Source organism: Schistocerca gregaria, chromosome 1 (assembly GCF_023897955.1).
Source record: "Schistocerca gregaria isolate iqSchGreg1 chromosome 1, iqSchGreg1.2, whole genome shotgun sequence".
In the NCBI taxonomy this organism is placed as follows: Eukaryota; Metazoa; Arthropoda; class Insecta; order Orthoptera; family Acrididae; genus Schistocerca; species Schistocerca gregaria.
The window spans coordinates 998,132,237-998,159,375 of NC_064920.1; the positions used below are offsets into that span (position 1 = coordinate 998,132,237).

Genomic DNA, 27,139 nt, shown 5'->3' on the forward strand with positions numbered 1-27,139 from the left:
AAAATTTTAGTTTAAAGTAATCTGGTGTGTTGCAGATTTGCACCAGTGTAGGTTTTCAGAGATCGTTGTGAGCGGTCGTGACTACGGCCGTGTAGAAAGGGAGCGGAAGCTTCTCAGCCAGGAGGATCCTACTGTAATTTTTTTTTAAATTCTGCTTCTGCATAATTGTAACTTGATATTTCGAAGGTGCTTTTCTGTTTATAATTTAAAACTGATTTGAAAAAGCTTTCAGGAATAAAACTCACATTTGCGTTAAATTGTAACTTGATATGTCGAGGGTGCTTTTCTGCTTATAAATTTTAAATCTGTTTTGAAAAGGCCTTTATTAACAAAATTTCCATTGGTTGAAATTTCATTTGTTTCCATCAGTTACTCCTTGGCTACTACTTCCACGCTCACATAGTGTGTTAATGTTCTTGATGAAGCGCTAGTAAATAAAGTAAATTCTTTAAGGAAAGATTTTGAAAGTAAATTTTCGCGGTTCAGTGGTGCTGTCAACTAATGGTAAAGATCTGTCTGAAACAAACCGCCAAGCCGCCACAAAAGCCACATGTAGCTGTAACGTCCGTTCGTCTTACACGGCGCGTCTCCATATGGAACGACCCTTCCCGTGACTTCCGGCCACTCAGTCTAACGGCAGCGTGCGCTTTTACAGAGGGAGCAGGACGAGATTCCGGAGCTGGTGCGGTTCCCCTGCTGGCGGGAGGTGGCGGCGGCGAGGAATTCCTCCGGCGGCGATGTAGCGGGCAGCGTACACCGGCTGCGGCCGCAGGACATCGCCGTCATCGCCGCGCTGGGGGACAGCATCACCGCCGCCAACGGCGCCATGGCCTACACCGAGGACGAGACGCGCCTTAACTACAGGGGCGTCTCCGCCATGGGAGGTATTGTACAGTGAGGAAGAGCCTCCTCCGTAGCAGGGCAGTCAGTTCATAGGTAGCCGCTTCGAATCTTGGTGGGGAAGACTTCATCACAAGTCTTCTTCTTTCTTCTTTCACTGGTGCCATGTCCCGCGCTGCCGCAGGGTCGGCATTGTTAGGAACGGATTTTGCAAAGTTAGTGGAAGGGGATGGCCGGATGCCCTTCCTGCCACCACCCCGTACCCCCCGGGACGGAATTAGTGTACCCCTGCTGTCTGCGACTACTGTAAGTCCTGGAATAGTGCGAACGTGTTCAGATGTCGGCGAATCGTGTAACTGACTCTGAACGTGGGAACCAGCCCGGTATTCACCTAGCGGGATGTGGAAAACCGCCTAAAACCATATCCAGGCTCCAGGCTGGCCAGCACACCTCGTTGTTAATCTGGCGGGCGGATTCGATCCGGGGCCGGCGCGCCTACCCGAGTCCAGGAAGCAGCGCGTTAGCGCGCTCGGCTACCCTGGCGGGTCGTAGACTTCTCATCACTAGTATTTGCCTAAAATAACGGAAAAATGATCGGGTCTTGTTAGTTACATGCTCAACATATCGTATTGACAGCAAAAGTCACAATGTGGAAAGTGTCAACAGAACAAACTTGGAACACATATAAAAGAAGTGCTAGCCATTTAGAGATTTTTTTTCAGTATAAGTGACTAATTATTTCTGTTTGAGGAATCAGTGGTACAGAAGTAGTAGAGGAGAAAAATCTTCAATCGACATTTGGAAACGCTTATCCTGAGTAGATTATCAAAATGATCCATAGGCATATACAGTGAAGCGCCAAAAAGACTGGTATAGGCATGCACATTCGGAAATAGGCTATGTGATGAAAAGCATCCGGACACCCCCTAAATCATACTTTTTAATTTTAGGTGCATTGTGCTGCCACCTTCTGCCAGGTACTCCATATCAACGACCTCGGTCTTCATTAGACATTGTGAGAGAGTAGAATGGGGCGCTCCGCAGAACTCACGGACTTCGAACGTGGTCAGGTGATCGGGTGTCACTTGCGTCAGACGCCTGTACGCGAGATTTCCCCACCCCTAAACATACCTAGGTCCACTGTTTCCGATGTGATAGTGAAGTGGAAACGTGAAGGGACACGTACAGCACAGAAACGTACAGGCCGACCTCTTCTGGTGACTGACAGACTGCCAACAGTTGAAGAGGGTCGTAATGTGTAATTTGCACACATCTATCCAGACCATCAGAGAGGAATTCCAAAATACATCAGGGTCCACTGCAAGCACTATGACAGTTAGGCAGGACGTGAGAAAACTTGGATTTCATGCTCGAGCGGCGGCTCATAAGCCACTGATCACATCGGTAAATGCCAAACGACGCCTCGCTGGGCGTACGGAGCGTAAACATTGCACGACTGAACAGTGGAAAAACGTTGTGTGGAGTGACGAATCACGGTACACAATGTGGCGATCCGATGGCAAAGTGTGGGTATGGCGAATGACGTGTGAATGTCATCTGCCAGCGTGTGTTGTGCCAACAGTAAAATTCGGAAGTGGTGGTGTTATGGTGTGGCCGTGTTTTTTCATCCAGGGGGCTTGCACACTTTGTTGTTTTGCGTGGCACTATCACAGCACAGACCTACATTGATGTTTTAATCACCTTCTTGTAACCCACTATTGAAGAGCAATTAGGGGATGGCGATTGCATCTTTCAATACGATCGAGCACCTGTTCATAATGCACGGAATGTGGCGGAGTGGTTACACGACAATAACATCCCTGTAATGGATTGGCCTGCATAGAGTCCTGACCTGAATCCTATAGAACGCCTTTGAGATGTTTTGGAACGCCGACTTCGTGCCAGGCCTCACCGCCAGACATCGATACCTCTCCTCAGTGCAGTACTCCTTGAAAAATGGGCTGTCATTCGCCATGAAACTTTCCAGCACATGATTGAACGTATGCCTGCGAGCGTAGAAGCTGTCATCAAGGTTAAGGCTGGGCCAACACCATATTGAATTCCAGGATTACCCATGGAGAGCACCACGAACTTGTCAGTCATTTTCAGCCAGATGTCCGGATACGTTTGATCACATAGTGTATGTAAACAGGCAGAATACGGCACTGCGGTCAGCAACGCCTATGTAAGACGACACATGTCTGGAGCAGTTGTTAGATCGGTTACTGCTGCTACAATGGCAGGCCATCAAGATATAAGAGAGTTTGAACGTGGTGCTATAGTCGGCGCACAAGCGACCGGACGCAGCATATTCAAAGTAGCGATGAAGTGGGGATTTTCCCGTACGATCATTTCACAAGTTTACCTTGAATTTCAGGAATCCGGTAAAACATAAAATCTCCGACATCACTGCGGCTGGAGAAAGATCCGGCAAGAATGGGACAAACGACGACTGAAGACATTCGTTCAGCGTGATAGAAGAGCAACCGTTTCGCAGATTATAGCAGATTTCAGTGCTGGATCATCAACAAGTGTCAGCGTGCGAACTGTTCAACAAACACCATCGATATGGGCTTTCGCAGCCGAAGGCACACTCGTGTGCCCTCGATGACTGCACGACACAAAGCTTTTACGCCTCGCCAATGCCCGTCAACACAGACATTGGATTGTTGATGACTCTAAATAAGTTGCGTGGTCGGACGAGTCTCGTTCCACATTGTATCGAGCGGATGGACGTGTGTAGGTAAGGCGACAACCTCATGAATCCATGGACTCTGCATGTCAGCAGAGGATTCTTCAAGCTGGTAGAGGCTCCGTAATGGCGTGCGGCGTGTGTAGTTGTAGTGATAAGGGACCCCTTATTCGTCTAGATACGACTCTGACAGGTGACACGTACGTAAGCATCCTGTCTGATCACATGCATCCATTCATGTCCATTGTGAATTTCGACGGGCGATTCCAGTAGGACGGTGCGACACCCCACACGTCCAGAATTGCTACAGAGTGGCTCCAGGAACATTCTTCTGAGTTTAAACACTTCCGCTGACCACCAAACTCCCCAGACATGAACATTATTGAGCATATCTGGATATTGGGCATGGCTCTCTCTGCCGGCCGGTGCGGACGGGATTGCTGTAGAAGGGGAACGGCGCGCTCCTCGCGATCCCTATCTTATGTGATCGGTAGAATGTTTTTTTCACCAGATGTGTTTAGTGGAACATTGTGATGGAGGAGGAGGGCGTTCGAGCCCTCAAATATTATACATTATACCCCCCGAGGACAGCACAAATGTAGAATTAGAGATATTCGAATGCGCACGGGGGCTTTCCGGCAGTCGTTCTTCCCGCGAACCATACGCGAGTGGAACAGAAAAAGAAAGGTAATGACAGTGGCACGTAAAGTGCCTTCCACCACACACCGTTTGGTGGCTTGGGGAGTATAAATGTAGATGTAGATGTTAACGGCTATGAGGGAAAATGAACACAATGTCATACACCTAATAGTAATGATGGAACAATGTACATCTGATAATGGTACTATAATTACGTAAATGCATAGCTGAGACGGTTTTTGGATCCGATGATGGTCTGGTAATAGATCTAAATCGGCTATGTGTTATAAAATATACCATTACAGATGTTTTCGGTATCTTCAGCCTTTATGAGATACTGTGGATGTTATGAATAGTTCTTTAAATTAGAATTGGATGCCCCTGGAGGCAGAAGCGAGTGCACCACGTTCATTCTCTCCGGATTGGAGGTATATAGAAATGTCTCGTAAGTTTAAAGAAAAAATTAGAATGGTAACTACATTTCACATCTAGCAATGCATAATTTAACATGCACGAAATCTAACTCATAGCAACTCCCATTATTTATTACAAACTAGTCGAATTTCGTGCGGTGGCTTACTTAATTTCGTAATATCATTATAAATATAGCCGTTAACGGAAAGATAGGCAGTTCACTGTGAATCTGATAAATTACTCTATAAAATGTGAAAAACATTTTTTTCATCGAATAAAGTCTTTACAGTTGTGTGAGAAAGATTGCAGAGCGGCCAGTGCGTGTGTTACTTTCTTCTAATGCTGGTGCGTTAAAAGATCCCTGATAGTTGTTATGGGTAGGACGCGGCAGCTTTGCGCACCTATCTCAACCAGCCATTTACGCATCGAAGTTGAAAGCTGTGAGGGATCACCTTACATCATCTTGACTAACTGAGTATCATTTTCCTTCTGGTGTTGTATTTATGACTATCTATGTTACGTTCTAACTCATCTGGATTGTTGACAGCAAATTTATAAACAAATGTACTGAGTGACTTTGCTTAATTCTTCCAGCCGCTTAAGGATAAGCCTGCAGAATAATGACTATTTAATGTCATATTATCACATTCGAATCATTTTCTTTTGTTCGATGATTACACTTTCCTTAACTAAAATGTTATCCCAGAATATTATTTCGTAATGTACCATGAATGAAAATATGGGAAATATGTTAACTGACTTCTACATAATCGAAGTTGGCAATTGTCCTTCTTTTGGCAGAAGTATCCGAATCCACACACTTTAGCAGGTCTACTGTGTGATTTTTCCATCAATGAACACACCTAAGACCTTAGAAATTTCTAACCCGTTGTTTCTTGTTCGTATATTAGGTTAATAGCAGGTGGGATACGTTCCACATTGTAAAACTGGACGAGCTATGTTTTTTCAAGTTTTAATAGTAGCACTCTTGCGCGAAACCATCCAGTAACTTTAACAAAAACATCATGTGTTAGATCTACAACTTAACTTCTGCCTTTTTTTTCTTGAAGTTCGAGGCCTTATGGTAAGAAACCTACGAGAAGTTTACCATTCAAAGTATTCGCCATCGCTAGTCACTACGTTTTCTCATATTTCCGGTAGCATGCGAATCCCGCGACGGAAGAACCGGGCGTCTTTGAAGAGTCCATGTACAGATTCAATTCTGCACTTGTTAATATGACCGTAAGTGCTGGTCAGTTGGGCCGTGTGTGTCAACGATTGATAAAGGTGGTAGGAAGAGGTAGCAATGTCTGGATAATATGGTGGATGGGATAGGACTTCTCATTCAAGGTTTCCAAGTATGTTTTGAGGGTTTTGAGAGACGGGGTCCAGCTTTGTCATACTGCGAAATCAACTTTTTATGTTAGTCGCTGTATTGTGGCCGTTTGTCTTTCAGTGTTAGGCTCAAACGCATAAGTTGCTTTCATGTCAGTCGCTGTATTGTGGCCATTTCTCTTTCAGTGCTTGGCTCAAACGCATAAATTGCTTTCGATAACGATCTCTTGTGTTTCAGTAGCTTCGGAAACCGTTCTCATGCCGGTCTTCTACGCCAGAATTACCGTTAGTGAACCGTTTAAAATATTCTCTGCACGTTCTTTTAATAATAGTTGCCTCACCATTGGTCTTACCCAGTAATTTATTAGCCCCACCTGCAGGTTTCCTCATGTTAAACAACAAAATTAAAACTTCCTGCAAATGACGCTAGAATTGGGCTCGTAAGTTGACATACTCAATCGAGAATAGCTTCATTATGAAGTCATAAATCGACTAATACTTCGATGGAGCTATGTTTAAAAATGTATGACACTTATGATCTACCAGTTGAACCACCACTTGCCGCTACTGCCATTTATCGGAAAACGGCAGAAGAGAAGTTGTAGACCAAATACTACCTTCACTATTGATTCTTCATTGCTTGACTACACCACAATGCGCCTGTCATCGATGGAGAGCAAACAGGACTAATTCTACCTCGTCATTCAAATAAAATGGAAAATTATTAATGTAAAGCAAGAACGCTAGCGATCCAGTGATCGAACTCTTTGCGACTCTCATTGTAATATGCCCCCTTTTTTGTGTTTCTCGAATAACCTACGACAACTTTCCGTATTCTGTTTCTGAAATAATTCATAGACAATGCCTATGCTGAACTATATATTCCATAAAAACTTAACGTATTTGATAGAATATTATTTCCAACACAAAAGTCTTCGGTAAACCACATAAAGTCTCAACTGGTAATGTATTATCATTTGAAGATAGTATTATGTGCTCAGCAAATTTACTGTTGTCTCAGTAGAGTGACTACTTTAAAACACAGATGATCAACACACTTCGTGCAATTGTCCAGCATTAAGACCGAAAGACATGTGTAGAATCTTGTAGAGAAGGCACGTAACACTGTCGATGATGATCCTAATTGTTGGGTGGGGACGTTAAGGTCGGCAATTCCTTTGATAGAATTCGAGATGCATAGGCTACGTGCGGGCACAGTATTTCACAAACACAACACTAGAATGTCTGAACACAGATAATAGCCGCCAACACAGATAAACAGTTGATACTTCTTAATACATTGGTAGAAGGCTAAGGCAAATCACCCAGGACGCACCAACGCCCATTTGCCGAGTACAGGACTGACGTGGCTTTAAAAGCACCTGTTATGCGAATATGTAGTCAATGGTTTCTGGAAGGTTTACAGCCACGAAAGAGCTCGATGGTTCCCTGCGTCTTGCTCCGAAGGGGACACAGACATCGTTCGCTAAGCCGTGCAATATAGTGTACTCACTTTTAATGCTTTGACTTAGCGAAATTGCTAAGACGTTGCAGTTCTGCGTGCAGCGTCAGGATGGACATATGTACGTGGAGTCTTTAAGAACGAACGTTGCGGATTTGGCTTTGTCCTCATCGTACGAGCCCAATATCTCACGTAATGATACAGGTGCTACTGGACACGTGTTACGGTAACATACAATTTATGTAGCCGGTAATGTGGACAGCTGCCATTACGTTTCTCACTTAACAAGGACGGCGGCTATGTGTTGCCCATGGGGTCTCCATGACGATGCCTTTCAGCAAGACATCCGGAGAGCACATGTTGCCCGTGCTGCCCTGCCTAACATAGATACAGAGTGTGTTCGACTACTGTTGTGGCCAGGACGTACTGCAGATCTCCCAGCAACTATAAGCACTTAGACACGCCATCAGTCACCATCTAGTATGACTTATGAACTTTGACATGAATCTGAAACAGCACTGAAAGAAGTATCCAAGCTCAATTTCACATGATGCTCAGCGCGGTTAAAGCTATTTCGCTCTCTCTACTGAATTTCGCTAGGTTTGTCCAACAGTCATCTCAAAATTAAGTGATGGATTCTTCCTACTGTACTGTGTACAGAACAAGAAAAATGGTTAATATTACCCTTCCTGGTGTTTTAATGGTCAGCAGAGACAATATTTTAAAGCACTTCATTGCTGAGAAACCCAGACTAAAGTACGAGCAATGAGCTTGAAAAACCCCAATGTACAGAGATTCTAGAAGCAGTTTCAAAATATTGTAAACTTTGGTTGATTGGGGGGGGGGGGATGTAACAGCAAGGTCATCGGTTCCATCGGATTGGGGAGGGATGGGACGGAAGTCGGCCGTGCCCTCACAAAGGAACCAACCAGGCGTTTGCCTGATGATATTTAGGGAAATCACGGATAACTTGAATCAGGATGGCCGGACGCGGATTTGAACCATCGTCCTCCCGAATGCGAGGCCAGCGTGCTAACCACTGCGGCGTCTCGCTCTGTCCTTGTAAAGATAATGCAGGGTATGTTATGCTGAAAAACAATTGTTAAGAAAAAACATCTTTTCGTTTCCGAGCTAATTACCACTGAAGTTAACAAATTCAAGTGTCAGTCGTTCTCATAGTATAGAAGACAACTCACCAGACTGTTCAGCCTTTGGCTCTGGTTCAGTCCATACTACCGTCCCATGTCTAATTTTTTTGTTCGGTTTTCGGAAACCAAAGGAAGAACACGTTTGGAGACACCGTCTCTGGCGGGCCGCTTGAACTTAAGCGCGCAGCGTCCTGAAGTATAAATGGCTCTGAGCACTATGGGACTTAACACTTGTAGTCATCAGTCCCCTACACTAAGAACTGCTTAAACCTAACTAACCTAAGAATATCACACACATCCATGTCCGAGGCAGGATTCGAACCTACGACCGTAGCAGCTGCGCGGTTCCGGACTGAAGTGCCTAGAACCGCTCGGCTACATCGGTCGGCCAACGTCCTGAATGGCTGACTTTCAATGCTAATTAACTCCGAAACCGCGCAACGTACCAATATTTTTTCTTAACCTGCAACACCTTACAAACTTTCCAGACTGTTTCTGACCACCCTGTATATAGGATGTTTCAAAGTTTTGGATGAAACGTCTAAGAGTGATGGATTACATCATGGGCAACAACTTTTGTCAGAGATAAAAATGTTAGCTGACGCTCGCCCGAAACGCTATGTGTCCTTAGGTATTCATCGGCCTGAGGCGACGAGATTCGCCGAACTAGCAAAATCAACTATTTAGGTGTGCTACATAATACCAACCCCTGTAAACCCATACTGTGATTTTCAGCAAGAAAACCTTAAGAATAATTGTTTATAAGCAGAAAAAGATATTGTAGTAGCGAATCAGGAACTGTATATTTTTAATAAGCCTACTCCCTTACATAATGAGCAGAAGACTGGACTAAAGGCAACACACGAGGTATACGAACACCGCAGAATCCCTACGCCCTGCCGCCTCTCAGGGGCATTACATTACACAGGGCCACCTAGTCTCAGCGGCAAGTGTCAGGTACCACTTTGTCTCTGATAAAAATTGTTGCCCGTGGCATTATCCATCACCCCCAGGCGTTTGTGGCAAAGACTTTGGAACAAACTATTCACATCACCAGGAAGGATAGTAAATAACGTTGGAGGTAAACATGCAGATATTTTTAGATGTTGTACCTTAATACACATATCCGCGCTAGTTGTCTTTATCTGCATCTAAAAGTCTTCCCACAAACACGTCACAGTTTACCACCTGATGTTTGCTGCACAGTAGTAACTACACCAGTAAGTGGACTACGCCTGTCAGTATAGACACCTCAACATCTGACCACCTGTCCAGGGGAAGATGAACGTTAATAACTTTCCCCTGCCACGTGTAACTGGAGATGCTGAAGTGTTGACATGTAGTCACAAAACGGTTGTCTATACTGACAGGCGTACTCCACTTACTGGCGCCATTACGACTATGCAGGCAACATCAGACTGTTCGATGAGGAGAAAATACAAACAGCACAGTGACGTGTGTAGCTATTAAGGTACACCATCCGAACACATCTGCACTTACACATTCAACACCATGCATATTAGTGCATTTTTGTACTGTTTTCAGAACACGCCTTGTACGGGGTACTTGCTGTTCATTTATTTGTTTTTACTCATTTAAATGCACAATTTCTATACTTTTTTCACTATAGTTTCTATCAATCTTCTTCTTTTTCCAAGACTTATCCCCAGATCTTGATGGCTCAGAATTTGTTTTATTTGCCGAAGTTAGGTGGAAACTTGCATCTGTCTGCTGCACACACCCCATCTCCCCTCCCCCTCCCTCCCCCTCCCCCCTTCCGAGCACCTGACTAATAATATACGAGTAGTGCTTATTCAATTAATCGTCACACTTCCACGTTTTCATTCAAATACACTCATGAAATAAATCCTGCCATGGAACAAACTTGAACATATATTCTTGAATTCCACGTTACGGACACTGTGCCTAGGAATTCACTGCCTTCTCCTTCTTCTTCTTCTTCTTCTCCTTCTTCTTCTCCTCTCATCATGATCTTGGCCATGGGCCTGTTCCGTCTTCTAAGTATGCAGCCATCTTTTTTTGGTCTTCCCACTGATCTTGTACCTATAGGTCTGAAACTTAAGGCTTGTTTTGATAGGTTTGAATCTCGCATTCTTTGTAGATGTTCTAGCCAGGTTTGTCGATTACACTTCATCTTCTCGTTTACAACACATGTCCCATGCCTTATTCTTACGTTTTCGTTTCTTAGTCTATCTAACTTCGTACAGATCTTAACTCCTCTTCGAAATCTCACTTCTTCCGTTTTGATTCTACTTTCTTTCGATAGCTATGCTTCAAATATTTCCGTGAATATTAAAATGAAGTGCATTCAAATAAACTAGTCTGGCTCAATTAATATCTTTACGGAATATTATTACGTCAGTCCGTTGAGTATATGAAGCAGTGACTGCGTTTTACAAAGTTTAACTCAAGTCTTCAATAAACGGACGCTCCATGCCCTTAGACCAATTGTGATGCTGTTGTCTCCACGAACGCTGCTGCGGCTAGGAACTTTTTCCCTCAGCGAGTCGAATTACTGCGTGGCGACGCGTTAATTTATTAAAATAGGTTTGCAAAAATACAGTGCTCAAAAAAATCTATCCCTTTTTCGAAACCCTGTCATTGTCTCCCGTTGGGACGCATAGGTTTGAGATTTGGCTTAAATACTCCCACAACCGTCCTCTGCTGTGGTGCGTAGGCGTAACTTTCTGTGACGTCACCTTCGGGCTCGGCGTCGTTTAAAACAGCATGGTGTCGGCACATCCGCAAAAACGCCCGTAGCACAGATGTTCATGAGATATTTAAGGCGTGTTGGGGATGTCGTATCGGCAACAAATATCCACAATTCTGCACACAGTATGGCGGATGTGTTACGCGATGAGAAAGTCGTCACACCCCTTCTTACCCACGTTTCAGCAGCACATAAGGGGTGTCGAAGGGGCTACCTGCCCTCAGGCGCTAGAACAGCGGCGACGCACCACTAAGCTGAAAGCATGTCGACGTCTCTGGCAAGAAAATTTTTGATGTGATCAAGAAAGATACGTGGGTGGCACCGAGGGTGTTGCCGAACTGCTGGGTATCCTTCGCTTTTTATTCATGCAAATGTCAATGTTGCACCCCACCGTGATCACGCCACAGGTGGAAGCGAAACGGGAGGGATTAAAGGATATAAAATCCCTTTGCTGTTTCGGATCACTTTCAAATTTCGTAGAATGATTTTGAACGATTCCTTTTGGGTCTACTACGCTCCAAAGGACTCAGACCCCGATAAATAGGTGTTGCAGTCCCACGATGTCCTTAGAATGGGGCTGAATCGTCCGGGGGGCTGTCAGCAGTGTCGAACGTTGTCAAGAACGTCGGCGCGTTGCTCTTCACACTGCGAACTGTCATTTTGGAGCTCGAAATATGTGGAAATCAACGCCCCAAGGCAAGGAGCAGTGTCAATGACGCGATGGTTTTGGCCTCTGTCGCAGAAGCGTCAAACCAAAGGGTGAAATGTGGGTATGAGAAGGTGTGGCGATCTTTCGATCGTACGACTCGTCCACCATGGCGTTGGACAGAGTTGTGGTGAAATTTAGTGCCAATGTGACATCATTAACGCACATTACAACTGACATAATCTTCTGGACTCTGGCCTTTCTTTCGCATCTTGGTGATTGAAGCACCACACAAATCGAGGGTGACGTCACAGGGCGCTTTGCACCATTATAGAGTAAGGTTGTAAGCATCTTCGATCCAAATTTCAAAGTTTTGCATCATAATGGGAGACAATCACGTGGTTTTGAAAGGGTGATACTTTTTTTCATCGGTGTATTAATAGATGTTTTACCCACCGTCTTTAGCCTAATTCTGTTACTCGCAAGATTTCTCCAAACCACCTTGGCCTTATAACACAGAGGAAAGAAAACAGGAGAACGGAGAGCCGATATGAGTGGACAGCCACACTGGCATGTCTATTTGGATTCGGCGCATTTTCATTTTTGGCCTCTCTTGTCACTATCCTTCCCCCCTCTTCCTCCCAGTCATGACCGGAATTTGTGTACCCACATTTGTGCTCTAGAGTCATCACATGAAAAATAGTATGAACGTTTTAGCAGTACAGCTATGGGGAGACGTGGTGACCAACCTGTTGTTCGCCTAAAAACCACATCCAGTCTGGTCGCAACACCGGCTCTGCTGGACGGATTCGATCTGGGGATGGCATCTCAGAAGTGGCGTGGTAAGCCGCTCGGCTATACGGACGGGTCAAAATAATTGATCTCAGTATCTGGTTACAAACGTCTCTTAGCACTTAAGGATAATGTACGGGGCAGAGAAATGAAAAAGAGATGGATGGGGAAAAGCAACCAGACGGTCACGAATGTCTTTCTTCATGGGTCGAAAGAACCTGAGCAAAATGTGGATGGAGTATTAAGTTACCAAGGTTTTTTCGACTGCTCTCCTTAAGATTCAATGGAAACGCTTACATATCTTAATACAGTCCCGATTTCTCCCTACACGATTACCATATTACTGGGGCCCTGTAGAAATACATGCGTGGCTGTCGATTTACTTCGAAGAGATGGATGCCTGGGTTCATTGACGGTTCCGCAGGCTACCGTAAACATTTTTCCATGAAGGGATGGACTGTCTTGTCTCTCAATGGACTAATTACTTTTGAAATACTAGATAGCTTACTTACTTTTTGTCCGTCTGTCTCGTACTCATTTAGCTGCCCATTGTAATTTTCGTGTCAGTTTTCTTTTATAAATAGTACGTAACAGTACGAGTCACAGTTAATTTTTGTTCTGCTAGAGGTGACAACCGCTAAAATGTAAAATAATATTAACGCCAGTCCGAGATAGCAAAGAACATGAGGAACCAGTGAATGGAGCTACTTCGTAATGACATTACGTTTCCGTCACGAACAGCGGAAACATTTTACCCTTCAGTAGAAACGTAAATAAATTGTGATTTGTGCTATTTTTATTTCAATAACTCAAGCAACAACAAGATGCTAAAAATTCTTAATACGCCTCTATCTGTAGATACTTGTGGGAGAAGATTTCTGTTCACTTTTCTGACACCTGCTGCTGTCATGTTCAGGAGGTCGCGGCACTTGGAGGCGCTACCTGACGCTGGCCAACATCCTGCGCGAGTTCAACCCGCGTCTGAGGGGCTTCGCGCTGCGGCCGGCCGAGACTGGCACCCCGCTGGCGGGGCTCAACCTGGCCGAGAACGGCGCCCTGGACGACTCGCTGATCCACCAGGCGCGCCGGCTCGTGCTCATGCTGCGCAGGGACCCGTTCGTCGACATGGGCAGACACTGGAAGGTACCTCCAACACCGCAGCGCGGCACTTGCTGTGCAACGCAGCGAAACGACTGAGTGTCTCTGCAGCCCTCTATAAATACTAGTAAACACTATGTTTCCCTCTACACGACACTGATTTAGGATCTATGTCTACCTTGGTGGTTTGCATGGTGACCTCATACTACCACTTAGAATGCGCTCTTTAGTATATCAATTGGACTGATATGAGAATCTTTTACTGTCCTAAATACTCATATTTGCTGTCTTGTTTGATAAGAATGCATGCGAGTGGAAGGTTTTAATACGGTAGAGTGCAACAGCTGCTCCACTTTCTGTTCAACTGGTCGGTGTCCAGCTTCGATAAATGATCCTGCTCACTGAATCGGAGGTTGAGAATTACCGTTGCCAGACCAGTTTCAGTTTATGTTACTATAAAAATTGGGAACTTAGTTTTAGCACTGATAAATTACCTGCATAAGTACATTAAGGCACTTTATGCTTTCAGTTTCCTAAATCAAACCGATCAGAGCCGACACAATTAATTGTTTTTGCACCCGTCAGTCTTCGGGTAGGTTCCTGTGCCAGCCTATCCACCTAAATTGCCAGCTTCACCGAATCTTCGCAATTATTTGTTTCATACAAACTGCGAGCGAAAAAAGAAAATGCAACAGCCTCAAGGCCAAGGTCATTTCATTGGCAAGTGAAGTGACAGGTAGTTGATCATTGTAGGGGTACCTGATAATAAATTCCGACCAACTGAGAAACACATACCACAGTAAAGAGTTACTAAACGGCCGCATCATTACAGTGTATCGCCCTTTGGCAGCAACCCATGTAAACGATCATGAAGGTGCGGAACGGTGCCCTTCGATAGATCCTCCAACACATCTCCCGTCTTTTGTTGCAATGAGGCACTGGTTCTTCCAAGCCCTAGAGAACGGATAAGTAATGTCCCATACCTGTTCAATTGGCGAGACAGCTGTTAACCTTGGTGGCCAGGGCGGTTGTTGTACACCACGAAAAGCAAATTGCGTCATAGCAGCACTATTTTGACGTGCATTGTCTTGCTGAAAAAGCATATCACCTTCCTGTCGAAAAAGTAGTAGTGGCGCCTTTGCATTCTACCGGGCACTGGTAACTTCACTCCGCAGAAACACCAACAGTGACCGCGAGACGTAACTGGTGACCCTCTCCCACCACCAGCCATGAAGACTATGCATGACACCTTTGTGTCGTGCCCATTGTACTCTGGAATAGGCAGCTCGTTACGTCCACGCCGTTATGTATCTATCACTCACTTACAAACAGAATGTATTGGTTCAAATAGCTCTGAGCACTATGGGACTTAACTACTGAGGTCATCAGTCCCCTAGAAATTAGAACTACTTAAACCTAACTAACCAAAGGACATCACACACATCCATGCCCGAGGAAGGATTCGAACCTGCGACCGTAGCAGTCGCGCGGTTCCAGACTGTAGCGCCTAGAACCGCTCGGCCACCCCGGCCGGCAAACAGAAAATATTCTCATCACTGAAGGCAACAGGGCGCCATTTCACTCTTCATTCAATTCCTTCGTTGGTTCTGTGATAGCCTGGCCAGACTCACATGAGTTCTTCGTCCTAATGCAATTAAACAGTTTCCAGTGGTCCATGATGACACAGGAGGCGCGACATGTGAGCAGATTTTGTCCCTGGATGTTGTTCTATCGACTAACGCTGTTCGTACATTGCACCGATCTTGGCGTCTGTCTGCACGACACGGACTGCAGAACCTGTTCTACAGATGTGGGACTGTGCCACTGACCACTGTTGAAAGCAGTGACACACCACCGATACACTGTGCCCAACATGTACAGCAATCCGTCGATACGACCATTCACCTTTCCACAGGCCCACAGTACGACCTCTTTCAAATGCCTGAAGCTATTCAGTAGTAATATGTACTCGTCGTTGGGGCATGGTTGTACGCTAAAATGAACGTTGTAAACACAGTTCACTTCTAATCTCATCACAGTTACTGCCTGTAGAGTTGAAACAGAGAATGCACAGACATTCCCATCAGTTGCGCCTCATCGCGAATGACCATGAAAGATAAATAACTAACACTACTACTCTTCAGTACGTATAACACTTTGATGAAGCTGTACACTGTTCTTGAGGATGTTGCTTTTTTCCGACAGTATGTTACAATATCTGTCCTCCCCTACAGATTTTATCCGCTAGAACTCTCTTACGTAAGAGGGATGTTACTCACTGATGTCTCAAAACATCAATCAGCCTGTTCCATTTTCTTGTCAAAGTTTTCTATAAGCTCTTCTCCTCGCCTATTCTGTGTGGAGGCTCCTCTTCTCTCGTATAAGATTCCGTTTGTAGGCGTTGTTGCAGCGTATATGCAATGTAGTGAGACTCCAATGCGGGTATAAAAGCACCAACAGATGGGTAAGCGATTAGTGTGGCATATTACTTTTCAACTTTTCTGTATATTATTTTGCCACAAATCTGACTCACATAAACTGATTGTACAAGAGTTATCAAACTTTTACCTTCCCTTTCTATCTTGTGGATGATATACTCGTATTTACGATCATCTGGCGCTATGTTTCAAGTCTGTTTACATACCGACTTAAATAGTCGTTTCGTTGACCCTTTCGTCATTGATTTTAGAAATTCTGAAGGTGTCAATGCATTCTGCCGTGTTTAATCGCCAGTACTAGCTTACCTATATTTTCAACTATCATTTATTCTTCTGTCATGTCATCAGACAGTTCCTCTCACTCCCAAGTGTCTCCCATGTATTGTTTCCACCTATTCGCTCTCTCCTCTGCCTTTAACAGTGGAATTGTTCACCTAGTCTTAATTTAGACGGCTTCGGTTTCAGTTTCACCGAACGTTGTTTTGACTGTTCTGCACAATGGCTTGGTTCTTCGATGAAAGTTTCCTTTTCGATATCTTCATATTTTTATTTCAGTCGTTTTACCTTAGCTTCGCTGTGCTTCCTTCTTATTTTATTCTCAATTTGCTTATATTTTTCCCCTCCCGTTTATTTTTCCTGAACGATTTTGTACTTCTTTCTTAGATAAGTGAATTATGTATTATTTTATTCAACCTTTCTTCGCATTATCTTTCTTGTACCTATTAAGTCTGCTCAATTTGACCTATTGTCCTTTTTAGAGATATCGATTTCTCATCAACTGAACTGCCTACAAAGTATTCACTAACGCAATATCTACAGCCAAACAAACCTTAAGAAACCGATCATATATCAGTAATACAGTATCCCACTTCCTTCCACGTTGATACTTCCTATTTATTCTCATACGATTATCAAATTGTAATCACAGTCAATACCTATTCCTGGGTACACTACAATCCAGAATGTCTCTGTGTCATAGCGCCGTAATCCAGCTGGAATGTTCTCTTGTCGCCAGGCTTTTTCCAAGTATTCCCCCTCTTCTTGTAACTTCTGAATAATATATTTACTATTAGTCGGTAAAATGCTTGCTGAATTCAATTAGCTGCTCATTCCTGCTTTCTAACGCATATTACTCTTGGCGCTATCTTCTGTTTCAACTCGTAGTAAAGGATTCCATTCGCCCACTATAATGTTTTCATCTCCTGTTACATACTGCTACACAATCAATATTCTCAAATATTATCTTTTCCTTTCCTCATTATAGTTGTGACCTAAACTACTTTTTTAAGTGTTATAATCTTGCCAGGTAAAATAAATGCATAAAAATAAATATAATTGAACTATTTACAGGAACTCACTCTTTGCCCTAAGTCGCTATTCATGACGAAACCTACTCCGTTACATCATTTTCTGTAGCTGTTGATGATACCCCATATTTGTCTGATCAGGAATCCTTGTCTTCTTTCCATTTAATTTCACTAACCCTCATTATATCCAGTCCGAGTTTTTGCATTTATCTTTTCAAATTTTCATGTCTCTACCACAAAGTATGGTACGTAACGAATAAGAAAAGGGGGGGGGGTAGCGCAGAGAATGAGTTAGTGTGTGTGGTTCAGGGAGTTAAGTGATAGGAATAGTATTATTCTCATTGAAATCGACAGCTAACCATCGCCACAAAAATACGTCACGCATAATTGCCAACGTGAGAAGCAAAAGACGAAGAGATTGCAGGTGTGGGAATAACTCAGGATGCAAAGGGAAATTAAAATCTAATAATTATGTGAAAGAATCGCTGTAATTGGAAAATGAATTAAGAGAGAGTTGCGGGAGTATATGGGCTCAACAACAGTAGTAAGAAAGGCTAATGGAATTCTCTCAAAATTTCAGCATTTGTAAGTTAATACATTCGAAAGACGTGTATGACTGACTACCCATACGTAGTGATAATTGAGACCTGTTACCTCCAAGATACACAAAAAGTAGAACTCTCATGCCAGAAAATGACCTGAAAACGCTGTCTGACACATAAAATTTGATACAATGAGTCACTCGCTTACTCACTCACACACACACACACACACACACACACACACACACACACACGTTCATAATACAGCAGAACTGAGAAAGATGGACTTCCGTGGTGTTGTTTGAATACTAAAGGCTATTTGAACTATCTCAACCAAAATGTAATTAATGAAAATCATTTTTACATAAGACTACAGTAGTGTGCAAGATTATGCTGCATGTTATCCGATAACAGCAACGGTGAAATAGAACGTGTCCACCTACCTTATCAGCACCTATAACCTGATAGTATGCAAAGAGGAACTACTTATTACTAATGTCTCGTGGCTGCAACCCAGTATGTGTGTGACTGTAAATGCATCACAGTTTTTATGGATCGTGAGGATGACTCACAACATATAACAGATGCTTGCTGTGCAGCGTGGTACGATACTGTGTCTTAAAATCAGAGAATGATGAGGTGTATATCGAGATAGATACGAAACAAGTGTATTGATAAACAATTGTATTGTAAATGAATATAAGGACATGATTTTACAAGTTTTCACGGCTACACAAACCTATAAGATTCAGATTCATGACAATCAGTCGCAACATAGGGTCTCATCTCACATTTTTGGATGAAGCAAGAACTATTTAATACTACAGGGAAGGGTGACAACTTTGATTTACAGCATGACGCAGCGGAAATATAATGTACAGCGCTATAATCAGCTTCCAATCAGTATGAGCATCCTATGAGCTTCGATTTTACTGTTTGCAAGCACGAGTCCCCACCTCTGCTCGCAGATTAAACGTGGCCAATCATTGCCGATACAGCCTCGCCTCTTTAACTAAGCCACCTTGCTGGGTGCCTTGCGTCCGTTATTGCCTGTAGAAACATTGGACAGTATTAATAAAACAATACATAATCACGAAATGTTTAAGTTTCTAGCAAGAATAGCACAGACTCTTCGCTTTTTGTTAAGGTAGAAAATTCTTCTCAGCAGGACTCTGCAACAAAAACTGAGTTGAAAAATTTTTTTAGTTTCATCATTTTTTTCTGTCCTGCAACTCTCCTCCGCTTCTGGAACCCTTAATAAGTGGAACAAGCATATCGTCTGCAATAAAGTACTGAAAAATACAAAACTCGTAATACATTCAATACTGAAACAACATAAACTTTACATACAAAATCATTTAAAATGCCACATACATACATATGTTCCAAACAACATATGAAAAAAGATAAACAAATTAGCATTTTAATAATGGTCAGATTCATGTGTCTTCTTTCTCAATGATTTGTGATTTTTTTAGCTTGTATGACGATTTAATTTCCTCACGGTCTTGTCCAAGTTTCTCCTCTTAACATCCTACTCTACCTCCTTTTTATCCTTTCCTTCCTCCTAATTCCATCTTCCACACCCATAAGTTTTCCACAGTTTCTCCTTCACTTATTCAGATGTAAAACATGAACATAGATTTACTGATCTGCAAATATCAAGATGCATTAATCAACAGTTCATATGACAATAACCGTGATTCCAAAGTCACTTCATTTCAGACAAATTATCATTCTACATGTGTGTGTCTGTGTGTGTGTGTGCGTGCGTGTGTGTGTGTGTGTGTGTGTGTGTGTGTGTGTGTGTGTGTGTGTGTGTGAGCTACTTATTTCTTGACCCTTCTTCCACCAGATGTTTTAGGCATCCATTGAGTTTAGGTGGACAACACGCTTCACTTCACTCTGTATGGTCCTAGGTACGCAGCAATAACACTTGTACATGAATGAGTGCCTTTTGCCCAATTCTTTATTTGATCTCAGTAACACACTCTCACTCGCTCTGAAAGATTTCACTAAACTTTTATTTTATGACTTTTTTGCATGTCTCCTGATGTCTTCCTGATACTTCTCAATGCTAATCTCACTACATTACCATGCCTCACTTCGTTGGAAGCTGGCAGTGATGAATTTTCCTGTATGTTGCCCGTTGAAGCTGATTGTTAAATACTAAAACTGGTAGCAAAGATTTCAAATCATTTGGCAGTTTATTCATGACTTCTTCAAACAAACACATATATTAATCTCAAGATCTATAACAACTACAGTCTACACAGTTTACCAAGCACTTTACGACTCACTCAGAGGTACTGGATGCTGCATGGTATTATGACATGTAAATTGTCTTTATCCTTCCATTGTATAAAGCGCATGCCGAAACTACTGACGTACCATTAACGCTTGTGGAACATTATCCGATATTAATTTGTCAACATGACTAACCTTATTTAGAAACTGATTTAGAAATGTCTGTACAACTGCCTGACCAGTAGCTCTTCCTAATAGTGTGAGTGCTATAAATTTGGAAGTCAACTAAACAGCAGCAAAGTTCTTGGAAGAGGACCAAAAATCATCTGCTGCAAGTTGTCTCAGTGTCGATGGAATGATCGAAAATGAAGGCGCATGATTGGACAATGTGAGCAGTTTTACCTTTTGACAATGCTTTCATAGAGCCAAAACCTTGTAGATGCATTTCTCCATATTCAGAAAATAGCACATCTCATAAAGATTGTGAAAACATTTCCTTGCCTCAAAGTGTGCATAACTCAAGAAAGAGGGCCAAACCAATTTGTTAACTAGTTCGTCAGGAATGCAAACGTCCCAGTGCAAATTATCTCCACCTCTTTTTCTAGACGAAAAATCATCTTTTACCAAATAAAACTATCTAATGTCAATGTTGTTTAAATTTATCCTCTTCTCCTCTACCTCATACCATGATGGATCTTTATCCTGGTGCTTAGCAATATCATCGTAATGAAATGATCAAATACATGACACTGAAATTATTTTCCCCAAAACAATCCGCAGTCACATGATTCAACCATGGATGAAATCTTGAAACAAAATGAGCAAAGACGTTATCTTCACCAGGAACATACAGAATCCTCAAATTTGACTGTTGGAGATAAAACGACCATCTGGCTAAACGACCATGAGTCAACTCTGCACTCATCAAAAATTCCAATGCTCGATGACCTGTATAAAATTTCGTTACCCATCCAAGGAAAAAACATTTGAATTTTACAAAACTTCAAATGACAGCTAGAGCTTCAAGTTCAAAAACCAAATAGTTAACATTCGCTTCACAAAATAATGGCGTGATTCTTCATCGTGTCATAAGTACTAAGCGCTTAGAAGAGGCCAGTACATGTCTACATCTTAGAACTGTCTCATCTTAAACTAAAACCTTTACTGAAATTAGAATGTTACAGGAGAGGGACTATACAAAACAGCTTGTTTTGCACCCTCAGATCCTGGCTGTGCTTGGGCATCCCAGTTACATGTAGTTTCCTTATCAGTCAATTAACATAGTCATGGCATAGTCAAAATATTCAATTTCATATATTTTTTATAAAAGTTAGTTATTTTCAAGAATGCATAAATCATTTTAAATTGTTTTTAGGAACAAGAAGTCCAGTCACCCCAGTTTTCTTTGGATCAGATAAAATTCCTAATGCAGTCACAATGTGTCCCAGAAATCTCACTGACGCCTTCCTGACTCTCATTTTCCCAGAGTCATAATAGCACCATCTCTCGAAAAATACTCATTAATCCACCCAAAACCTCTTATGTTTATTCCACCTATGTGCATCCCTACTGATCACTGCAATCAATATCTCGTCAACGTAGATGGTCACTTTCTTTCTCAAATTTGCTGAAACATTCTATTAAAACCTCTGATAAATGCAATTGAATCGACATTGAACCAGAATTGTAGCTTAACAGTCACAAAACTCGCAGGAAAGCTATTACCTAGGCGAATAAATTCAGCAACCAATTGTCTCTTCACCACTTGTCCCCTTCACCATAGTCCACTTTAGTTGAAGAAGAGGCCATAAACCTACAACTTTACTCTTTTAAAATACCTAATCACTCATTACAGACACCTGGCCACCAATATCCCTAACACAAGGCAAAACAAGCCCATTAAAATAAACCTGAAGCCCAAGGTGAACCAAACCATTTGCTTTTTCATATATCCCACTAAGCAGCAGTTCCCTCTCATATTCACTTGTTCATAACTATTGATTTTTTTGAGTCATCTATCTTTTGACTGGCTTGATGCGGTCCGCTAAGAATTCCTCATCTCTGCTGACCGTTTCATCCCAGAATAGCACTTGCAACGTACACCTTCAATTATTTGCTGGACGTAATCTGGTCTCTGTTTTCCTCTACAGCTGTTTCATTCTACAGCCCCCTCTAGTACAATAGAAGTTACTCTCTGACATCTTAACAGATGTCTTATTTTTGTCCCTTCTCCTTGTCAGTGTTTTCTAAAGATTCCTTTTCTTGGAATGTCTGCGGAGCACTTCTTCATTTCTTACGGTATCAGACCACCTGATGCTCAACATTCTTCTGTAGCACCATTCTCTTCAGTTCCGATTCTCGCACAGTTCATGTTTCGCTAACATACAATACTGTTCTCCAAATGTACATTCTCAGAAATTTCTTCCTCAAATTAAGGCCAGTGCCTGGGACTATCAGACTTCTCTTAGCCGGAAAAACCCTTTTGCCAGTCTAGTCCGCTTTTTATATCCTTCCTTCTCTGGCCATCGTGGGTTATTTTGCTGCCTGGGTAGCAGAATTCCTTAAATTCGTCTGCTTCATGATCCCTTATACTGATGTTCAGTTTCTCGCTATTCTCATTGCTTTCGTCTTTCTTCGATTTACTGTCAATCCATGTTCTATTCCCACTGGGGCTAATGATTAGGCTTTTCATTCCATTCCTATAATTTTCCTTCACTTTCACTGGGGTTATCAATGTCATCAGCAAATCTTATAGTTTAAATCTTTTCACCCTACATTTTAATTCCATTACTGAATCTTTCCTTTATCGTCTTCATTGCCTCTTCTGTGTGTAGACTGAAGAGTAGGGGTGAAAGACTACATCCTTATCTTCCACCCTTTTCATTATAGCTCTGAGCACTATGCGACTTAATTTCATCAGTCCTTTTTAATACTTCATTCTGGGTCTTCCAGTCTCATAATTCCCTCTTGCTTCTTGTGCATATTGAATATTACCCTTCCTTCTCCATAGCTTACACCTATTTTTGTCAGAATTTTGAACATCTTGGATAAGTTTACATTGTCGAACGCTTTTTCCAGATCGATAAATCCTATGAACGTGTCTTGCTTTTTCTTACTCTTGATTTCGTTATCAACCGCAATGTCGTAATTGCTTCTCTGGTGCCTTTACCTTCCCTACAGCCAAAGTGATCCTCATCGAACAGATCCCAGATTTGTTTTCCATTCTTATATATTTCATTCTTGTCAGCAAACTGGATGCGTGACCTATCAATCTGTTTGCGAATTAATTATCGTATTTTTTGGCTCTTTCTATCATCTGAATTGTGTTGATGACTTCTTGCGAAAATTTTAGTGGTATTTCGCCTGTCTGACGGATTCTCTCGCCTTTATTTCAGAAATTGTGATGGAATATTATCAATCCCAACTGTCTTATCTGATCTTAAGTCTTGCAAATCTCAAAGTCTAACTCTAATACTGGATCCCTGTCTCTATTCTGCCGACTCCTGTTTCTGCTTTTATCATATCATCAGACGAATCCTCCCCCTCAGCGAGTTCTTCAATATACTATCTCTACCAATCCGGTCTCTCCTGTGCGTTCAACAACGGAATTTCCATTGCACTCTTAATTTCACCGGCCTTGCTTTTAATTTCACAGAAGGTTATTTTGGCTGTTATGTTTGATGGGCCAGTCCTTCGGACTATCATCTCTTTTTCAATTTCAACACATTTTTCATGTAGCCATTTGGCCTTATCTCCTCTGCGTTTATTATTTATTTCATTCCTAAGTGACTTGCATTTCTGTGTTCTTGAATTTCCCTGAACAATTTTGTACTTCCTTCTTTCATGGGACAGATGAAGTACTTCTTGTGTTACCCATTGTTTCTTCACACTTCTGTCCTTGTACCTACTGTTTTCCTTTCCAACTTCTGTAACTGCACCTTTTTAGAGATGTTCATCCACTTTCGACTGAATTTCCAGCTGAGCTATACGTTAATGCCGTATCCAAGGCCTTATAGAGCGTCAACTACATCTCTTCATTCCTTAGTCCTTCCATATCCCACTTCTTTGCGCACTGATTCTTCCTGACTAGTCTTTTAAACTTCAGCCTACTCTTCATCAGTCGTAACTAGGTGCGCCTTACAATCTGCCATCTGACTTCAGAATCTTTGCCCACCCATACTCCCGACCTTTCCAATTACACCCCCTCCTCTTGTGTTTCTTGAACGGAGTATTTTCTGTTATTATCTGAAATTTACTGCGAAACTTGTTCAGTCTTTCTCCTCTCTCATTCCTATAGCCAAGCTCATAGTCTGCCGTAACCCTTAATTCTACTCCTCCGCCTACAACCGCACTGCAATCGCCCACGACTATTAGATTTTCAGTCCCTTTTATTTACTGACTTATACTTTCAGTATCCTGATACACTAATCCTGTCTCTTCATATTGTGCTTGACATTGGCAGTCACCTGAACTGTCGTTGTCATCATTGGTTTGCTGTCGATTCCGATGAGAACACACTTATCACCGAACTGTTCACTGTAATTCACTCTGTATCCTACATTCCTGTTCATAATGCTTTCTACTGCTGTTACATCATTTTCTGCCCTATACGCTTCTTACCATATATTCTTGTCTTCTTTCTATTTCACTTCAGTGACCCTTACTATATCTAGACTGAGCCTTAGCATTTCCTTTTCAGATTTTCTGGCTTCCTTGCCACGCTCAAACTTCTTTCGTTCCACGCCTCACTCGTAGGATCCTACCCTTTCGTTGTTTCGTCAATCTTTTTCTCATGGTCTATCCCCTACCCGTCCCATAGCGGTATCCTCACGAAGATTGAAATGGAAGACTAGTCCAGAATCTTTTGCCAATGGAGAAACCATCACAATGCTTTCGACAGCAAGCCAGATGCCCTCTCGACGTACATTACATGTCTTTAATGCAGTGGTTTCCACTGCCTTCTGCAGGCTCATGCCTTTAATCGTAGCTGATTCTTCCACCTTTTAGGGGCAGTTTGCAGTTCCAAAGGAAAGAGTGTGCCCTGAACATCTGTCCGCTTCTCTGTCCTCTTTGGCAAGGCCTTTGGCAGAACAAGGGAGTCTTCTGATGCTAGAAGTCTTCAGCCGCCATTGCTAGTGATTTTTATTCAAAATTTAAGCTGAAGTTCGAATCCAGGACCCAGGACATTCTGATCAATTATCAAAGACGTCACCCATGGACCACCTGAATTGGCTGCTGACAGCAACTGTTTATCACGTGGCTGTGGGCTTTACACACACTTACACACACTGTTCCTTGGATCAGCGGATTGCACCTCCACAATGTGAGTTTCAGAACCTCTGTTTTCTCAGTGACCATCTCGATCATTTCTCCTATTTCCTCATTTATGACTAAAACGTCTGCTATTCCAACATATCTGCCTCATACAAAAAAATTAATTTAACTCCATTCGGATTCCTCTTCCGGATTCCTCCATATAACTTGTCCATATCAGGTGACATGAATCAAATCATCCAGGATCATAATTCCAGCTTCTTTGTGGCCTCCAGTCACGATAATCAAAGTAATTGTCGTTCCTACCATGACTCTTTACACCACTACTATCACATTCTGACTCTGTTTGTAACCTTTGGGCACTGCTGAATCACCCTTAACGTGACCTACAAGTTTATTTTGATATAAACGCGAAAGAATTTCATAAGATCAATGTGACTGTACTCAGCAGTGCTTTAACGATTGTACAAGAATTGATTTTTCAACAACATATGTTTGAAGAATCGAGCAGGACCGGAATTTTGCCTCATCAAAATACCAAGTTTGACTCTGTCTTGGGGTGCCCCAGACCAATATGCACACAACTCATAATTAACACATGTACGTGCACAACAAACTCACTTTCCAAATAACAACACACAAATTCAATTTTATGACCAGTGGCAATGTTGAAGGCAGTGAAAAATCAAACTACTGAAACCAAGCATGAGTATGATTATTCTTTGGTGTATTTCTGAAACCTAAAACTCTTTAATAGATAACAAACGTTCGTAATCCCTTGTAATGGCTTCACGGTGTGTATTTTCATGATCGAAATGACCACTTCTCGTCTGATAATGAGATGTAGTATCTGAGTCATCCTCATGACCTGAACCCACATCATCGGCAGGTACATGACCTGTGTCACAACAGCGACAATACACACAAACTTCACTTAACTTTTCGTCAGTCTTAGACACTCTATTCCTCACCTGTTCTCATGCTAATTCCCATGTGACATTCTTTAAACCCTAACAAGGACATTACCTCTTCAGACACACCGACACCTACTAGTATAGCACCTCTGGAAAAACATTCAAGATTAACGACTATTTGTACCACAGCAGTACTAAATAATCAATTTTCATAAATGTTTGTTTAATCTGCCCTTTACTCTCTGATGTATGACTTTCAGAGCTAACCTTCAACTCCTGAAAATTCATTTATAAATCCAGTAATAATACAGCATGATATACAATTTGTTCTTGAATTTGAGTAACAACTTCCTGGGTAGGTACCATCTCAAAACTCGGACATTCCTGTTATATTCTTAACACATTCCTTCCTTAAATTTAGTAATTCTCCTTGCAGCTATTTAGTTTTTTCATTAATAATCTCCTGAATTTTACTTTGATCATAATCAACAGTGGTAAAAATGATTCAAATGGCTCTGAGAACTATGGGACTTAACATCTGTGGTCATCAGTCCCCTAGAACTTAGAACTACTTAAACCTAACTTACCTAAGGACATCACGCACAACCATGCCCGAGGCA

The 27,139-nt window shown here is 42.3% G+C and overlaps 1 protein-coding gene across 1 annotated transcript in view; it reads left to right on the plus strand.

The window, feature by feature from the left end:
• Window positions 1-27,139, plus strand: part of LOC126278504 (phospholipase B1, membrane-associated-like) — a 112,625-nt gene that overhangs the window by 48,648 nt on the left and 36,838 nt on the right. Inside the window, exons 3-4 of the mRNA XM_049978666.1 lie at window positions 656-884; window positions 13,616-13,842. Coding sequence (XP_049834623.1) covers window positions 656-884; window positions 13,616-13,842 — 456 coding nt within the window. The remainder of the gene's footprint in view (window positions 1-655; window positions 885-13,615; window positions 13,843-27,139) is intronic.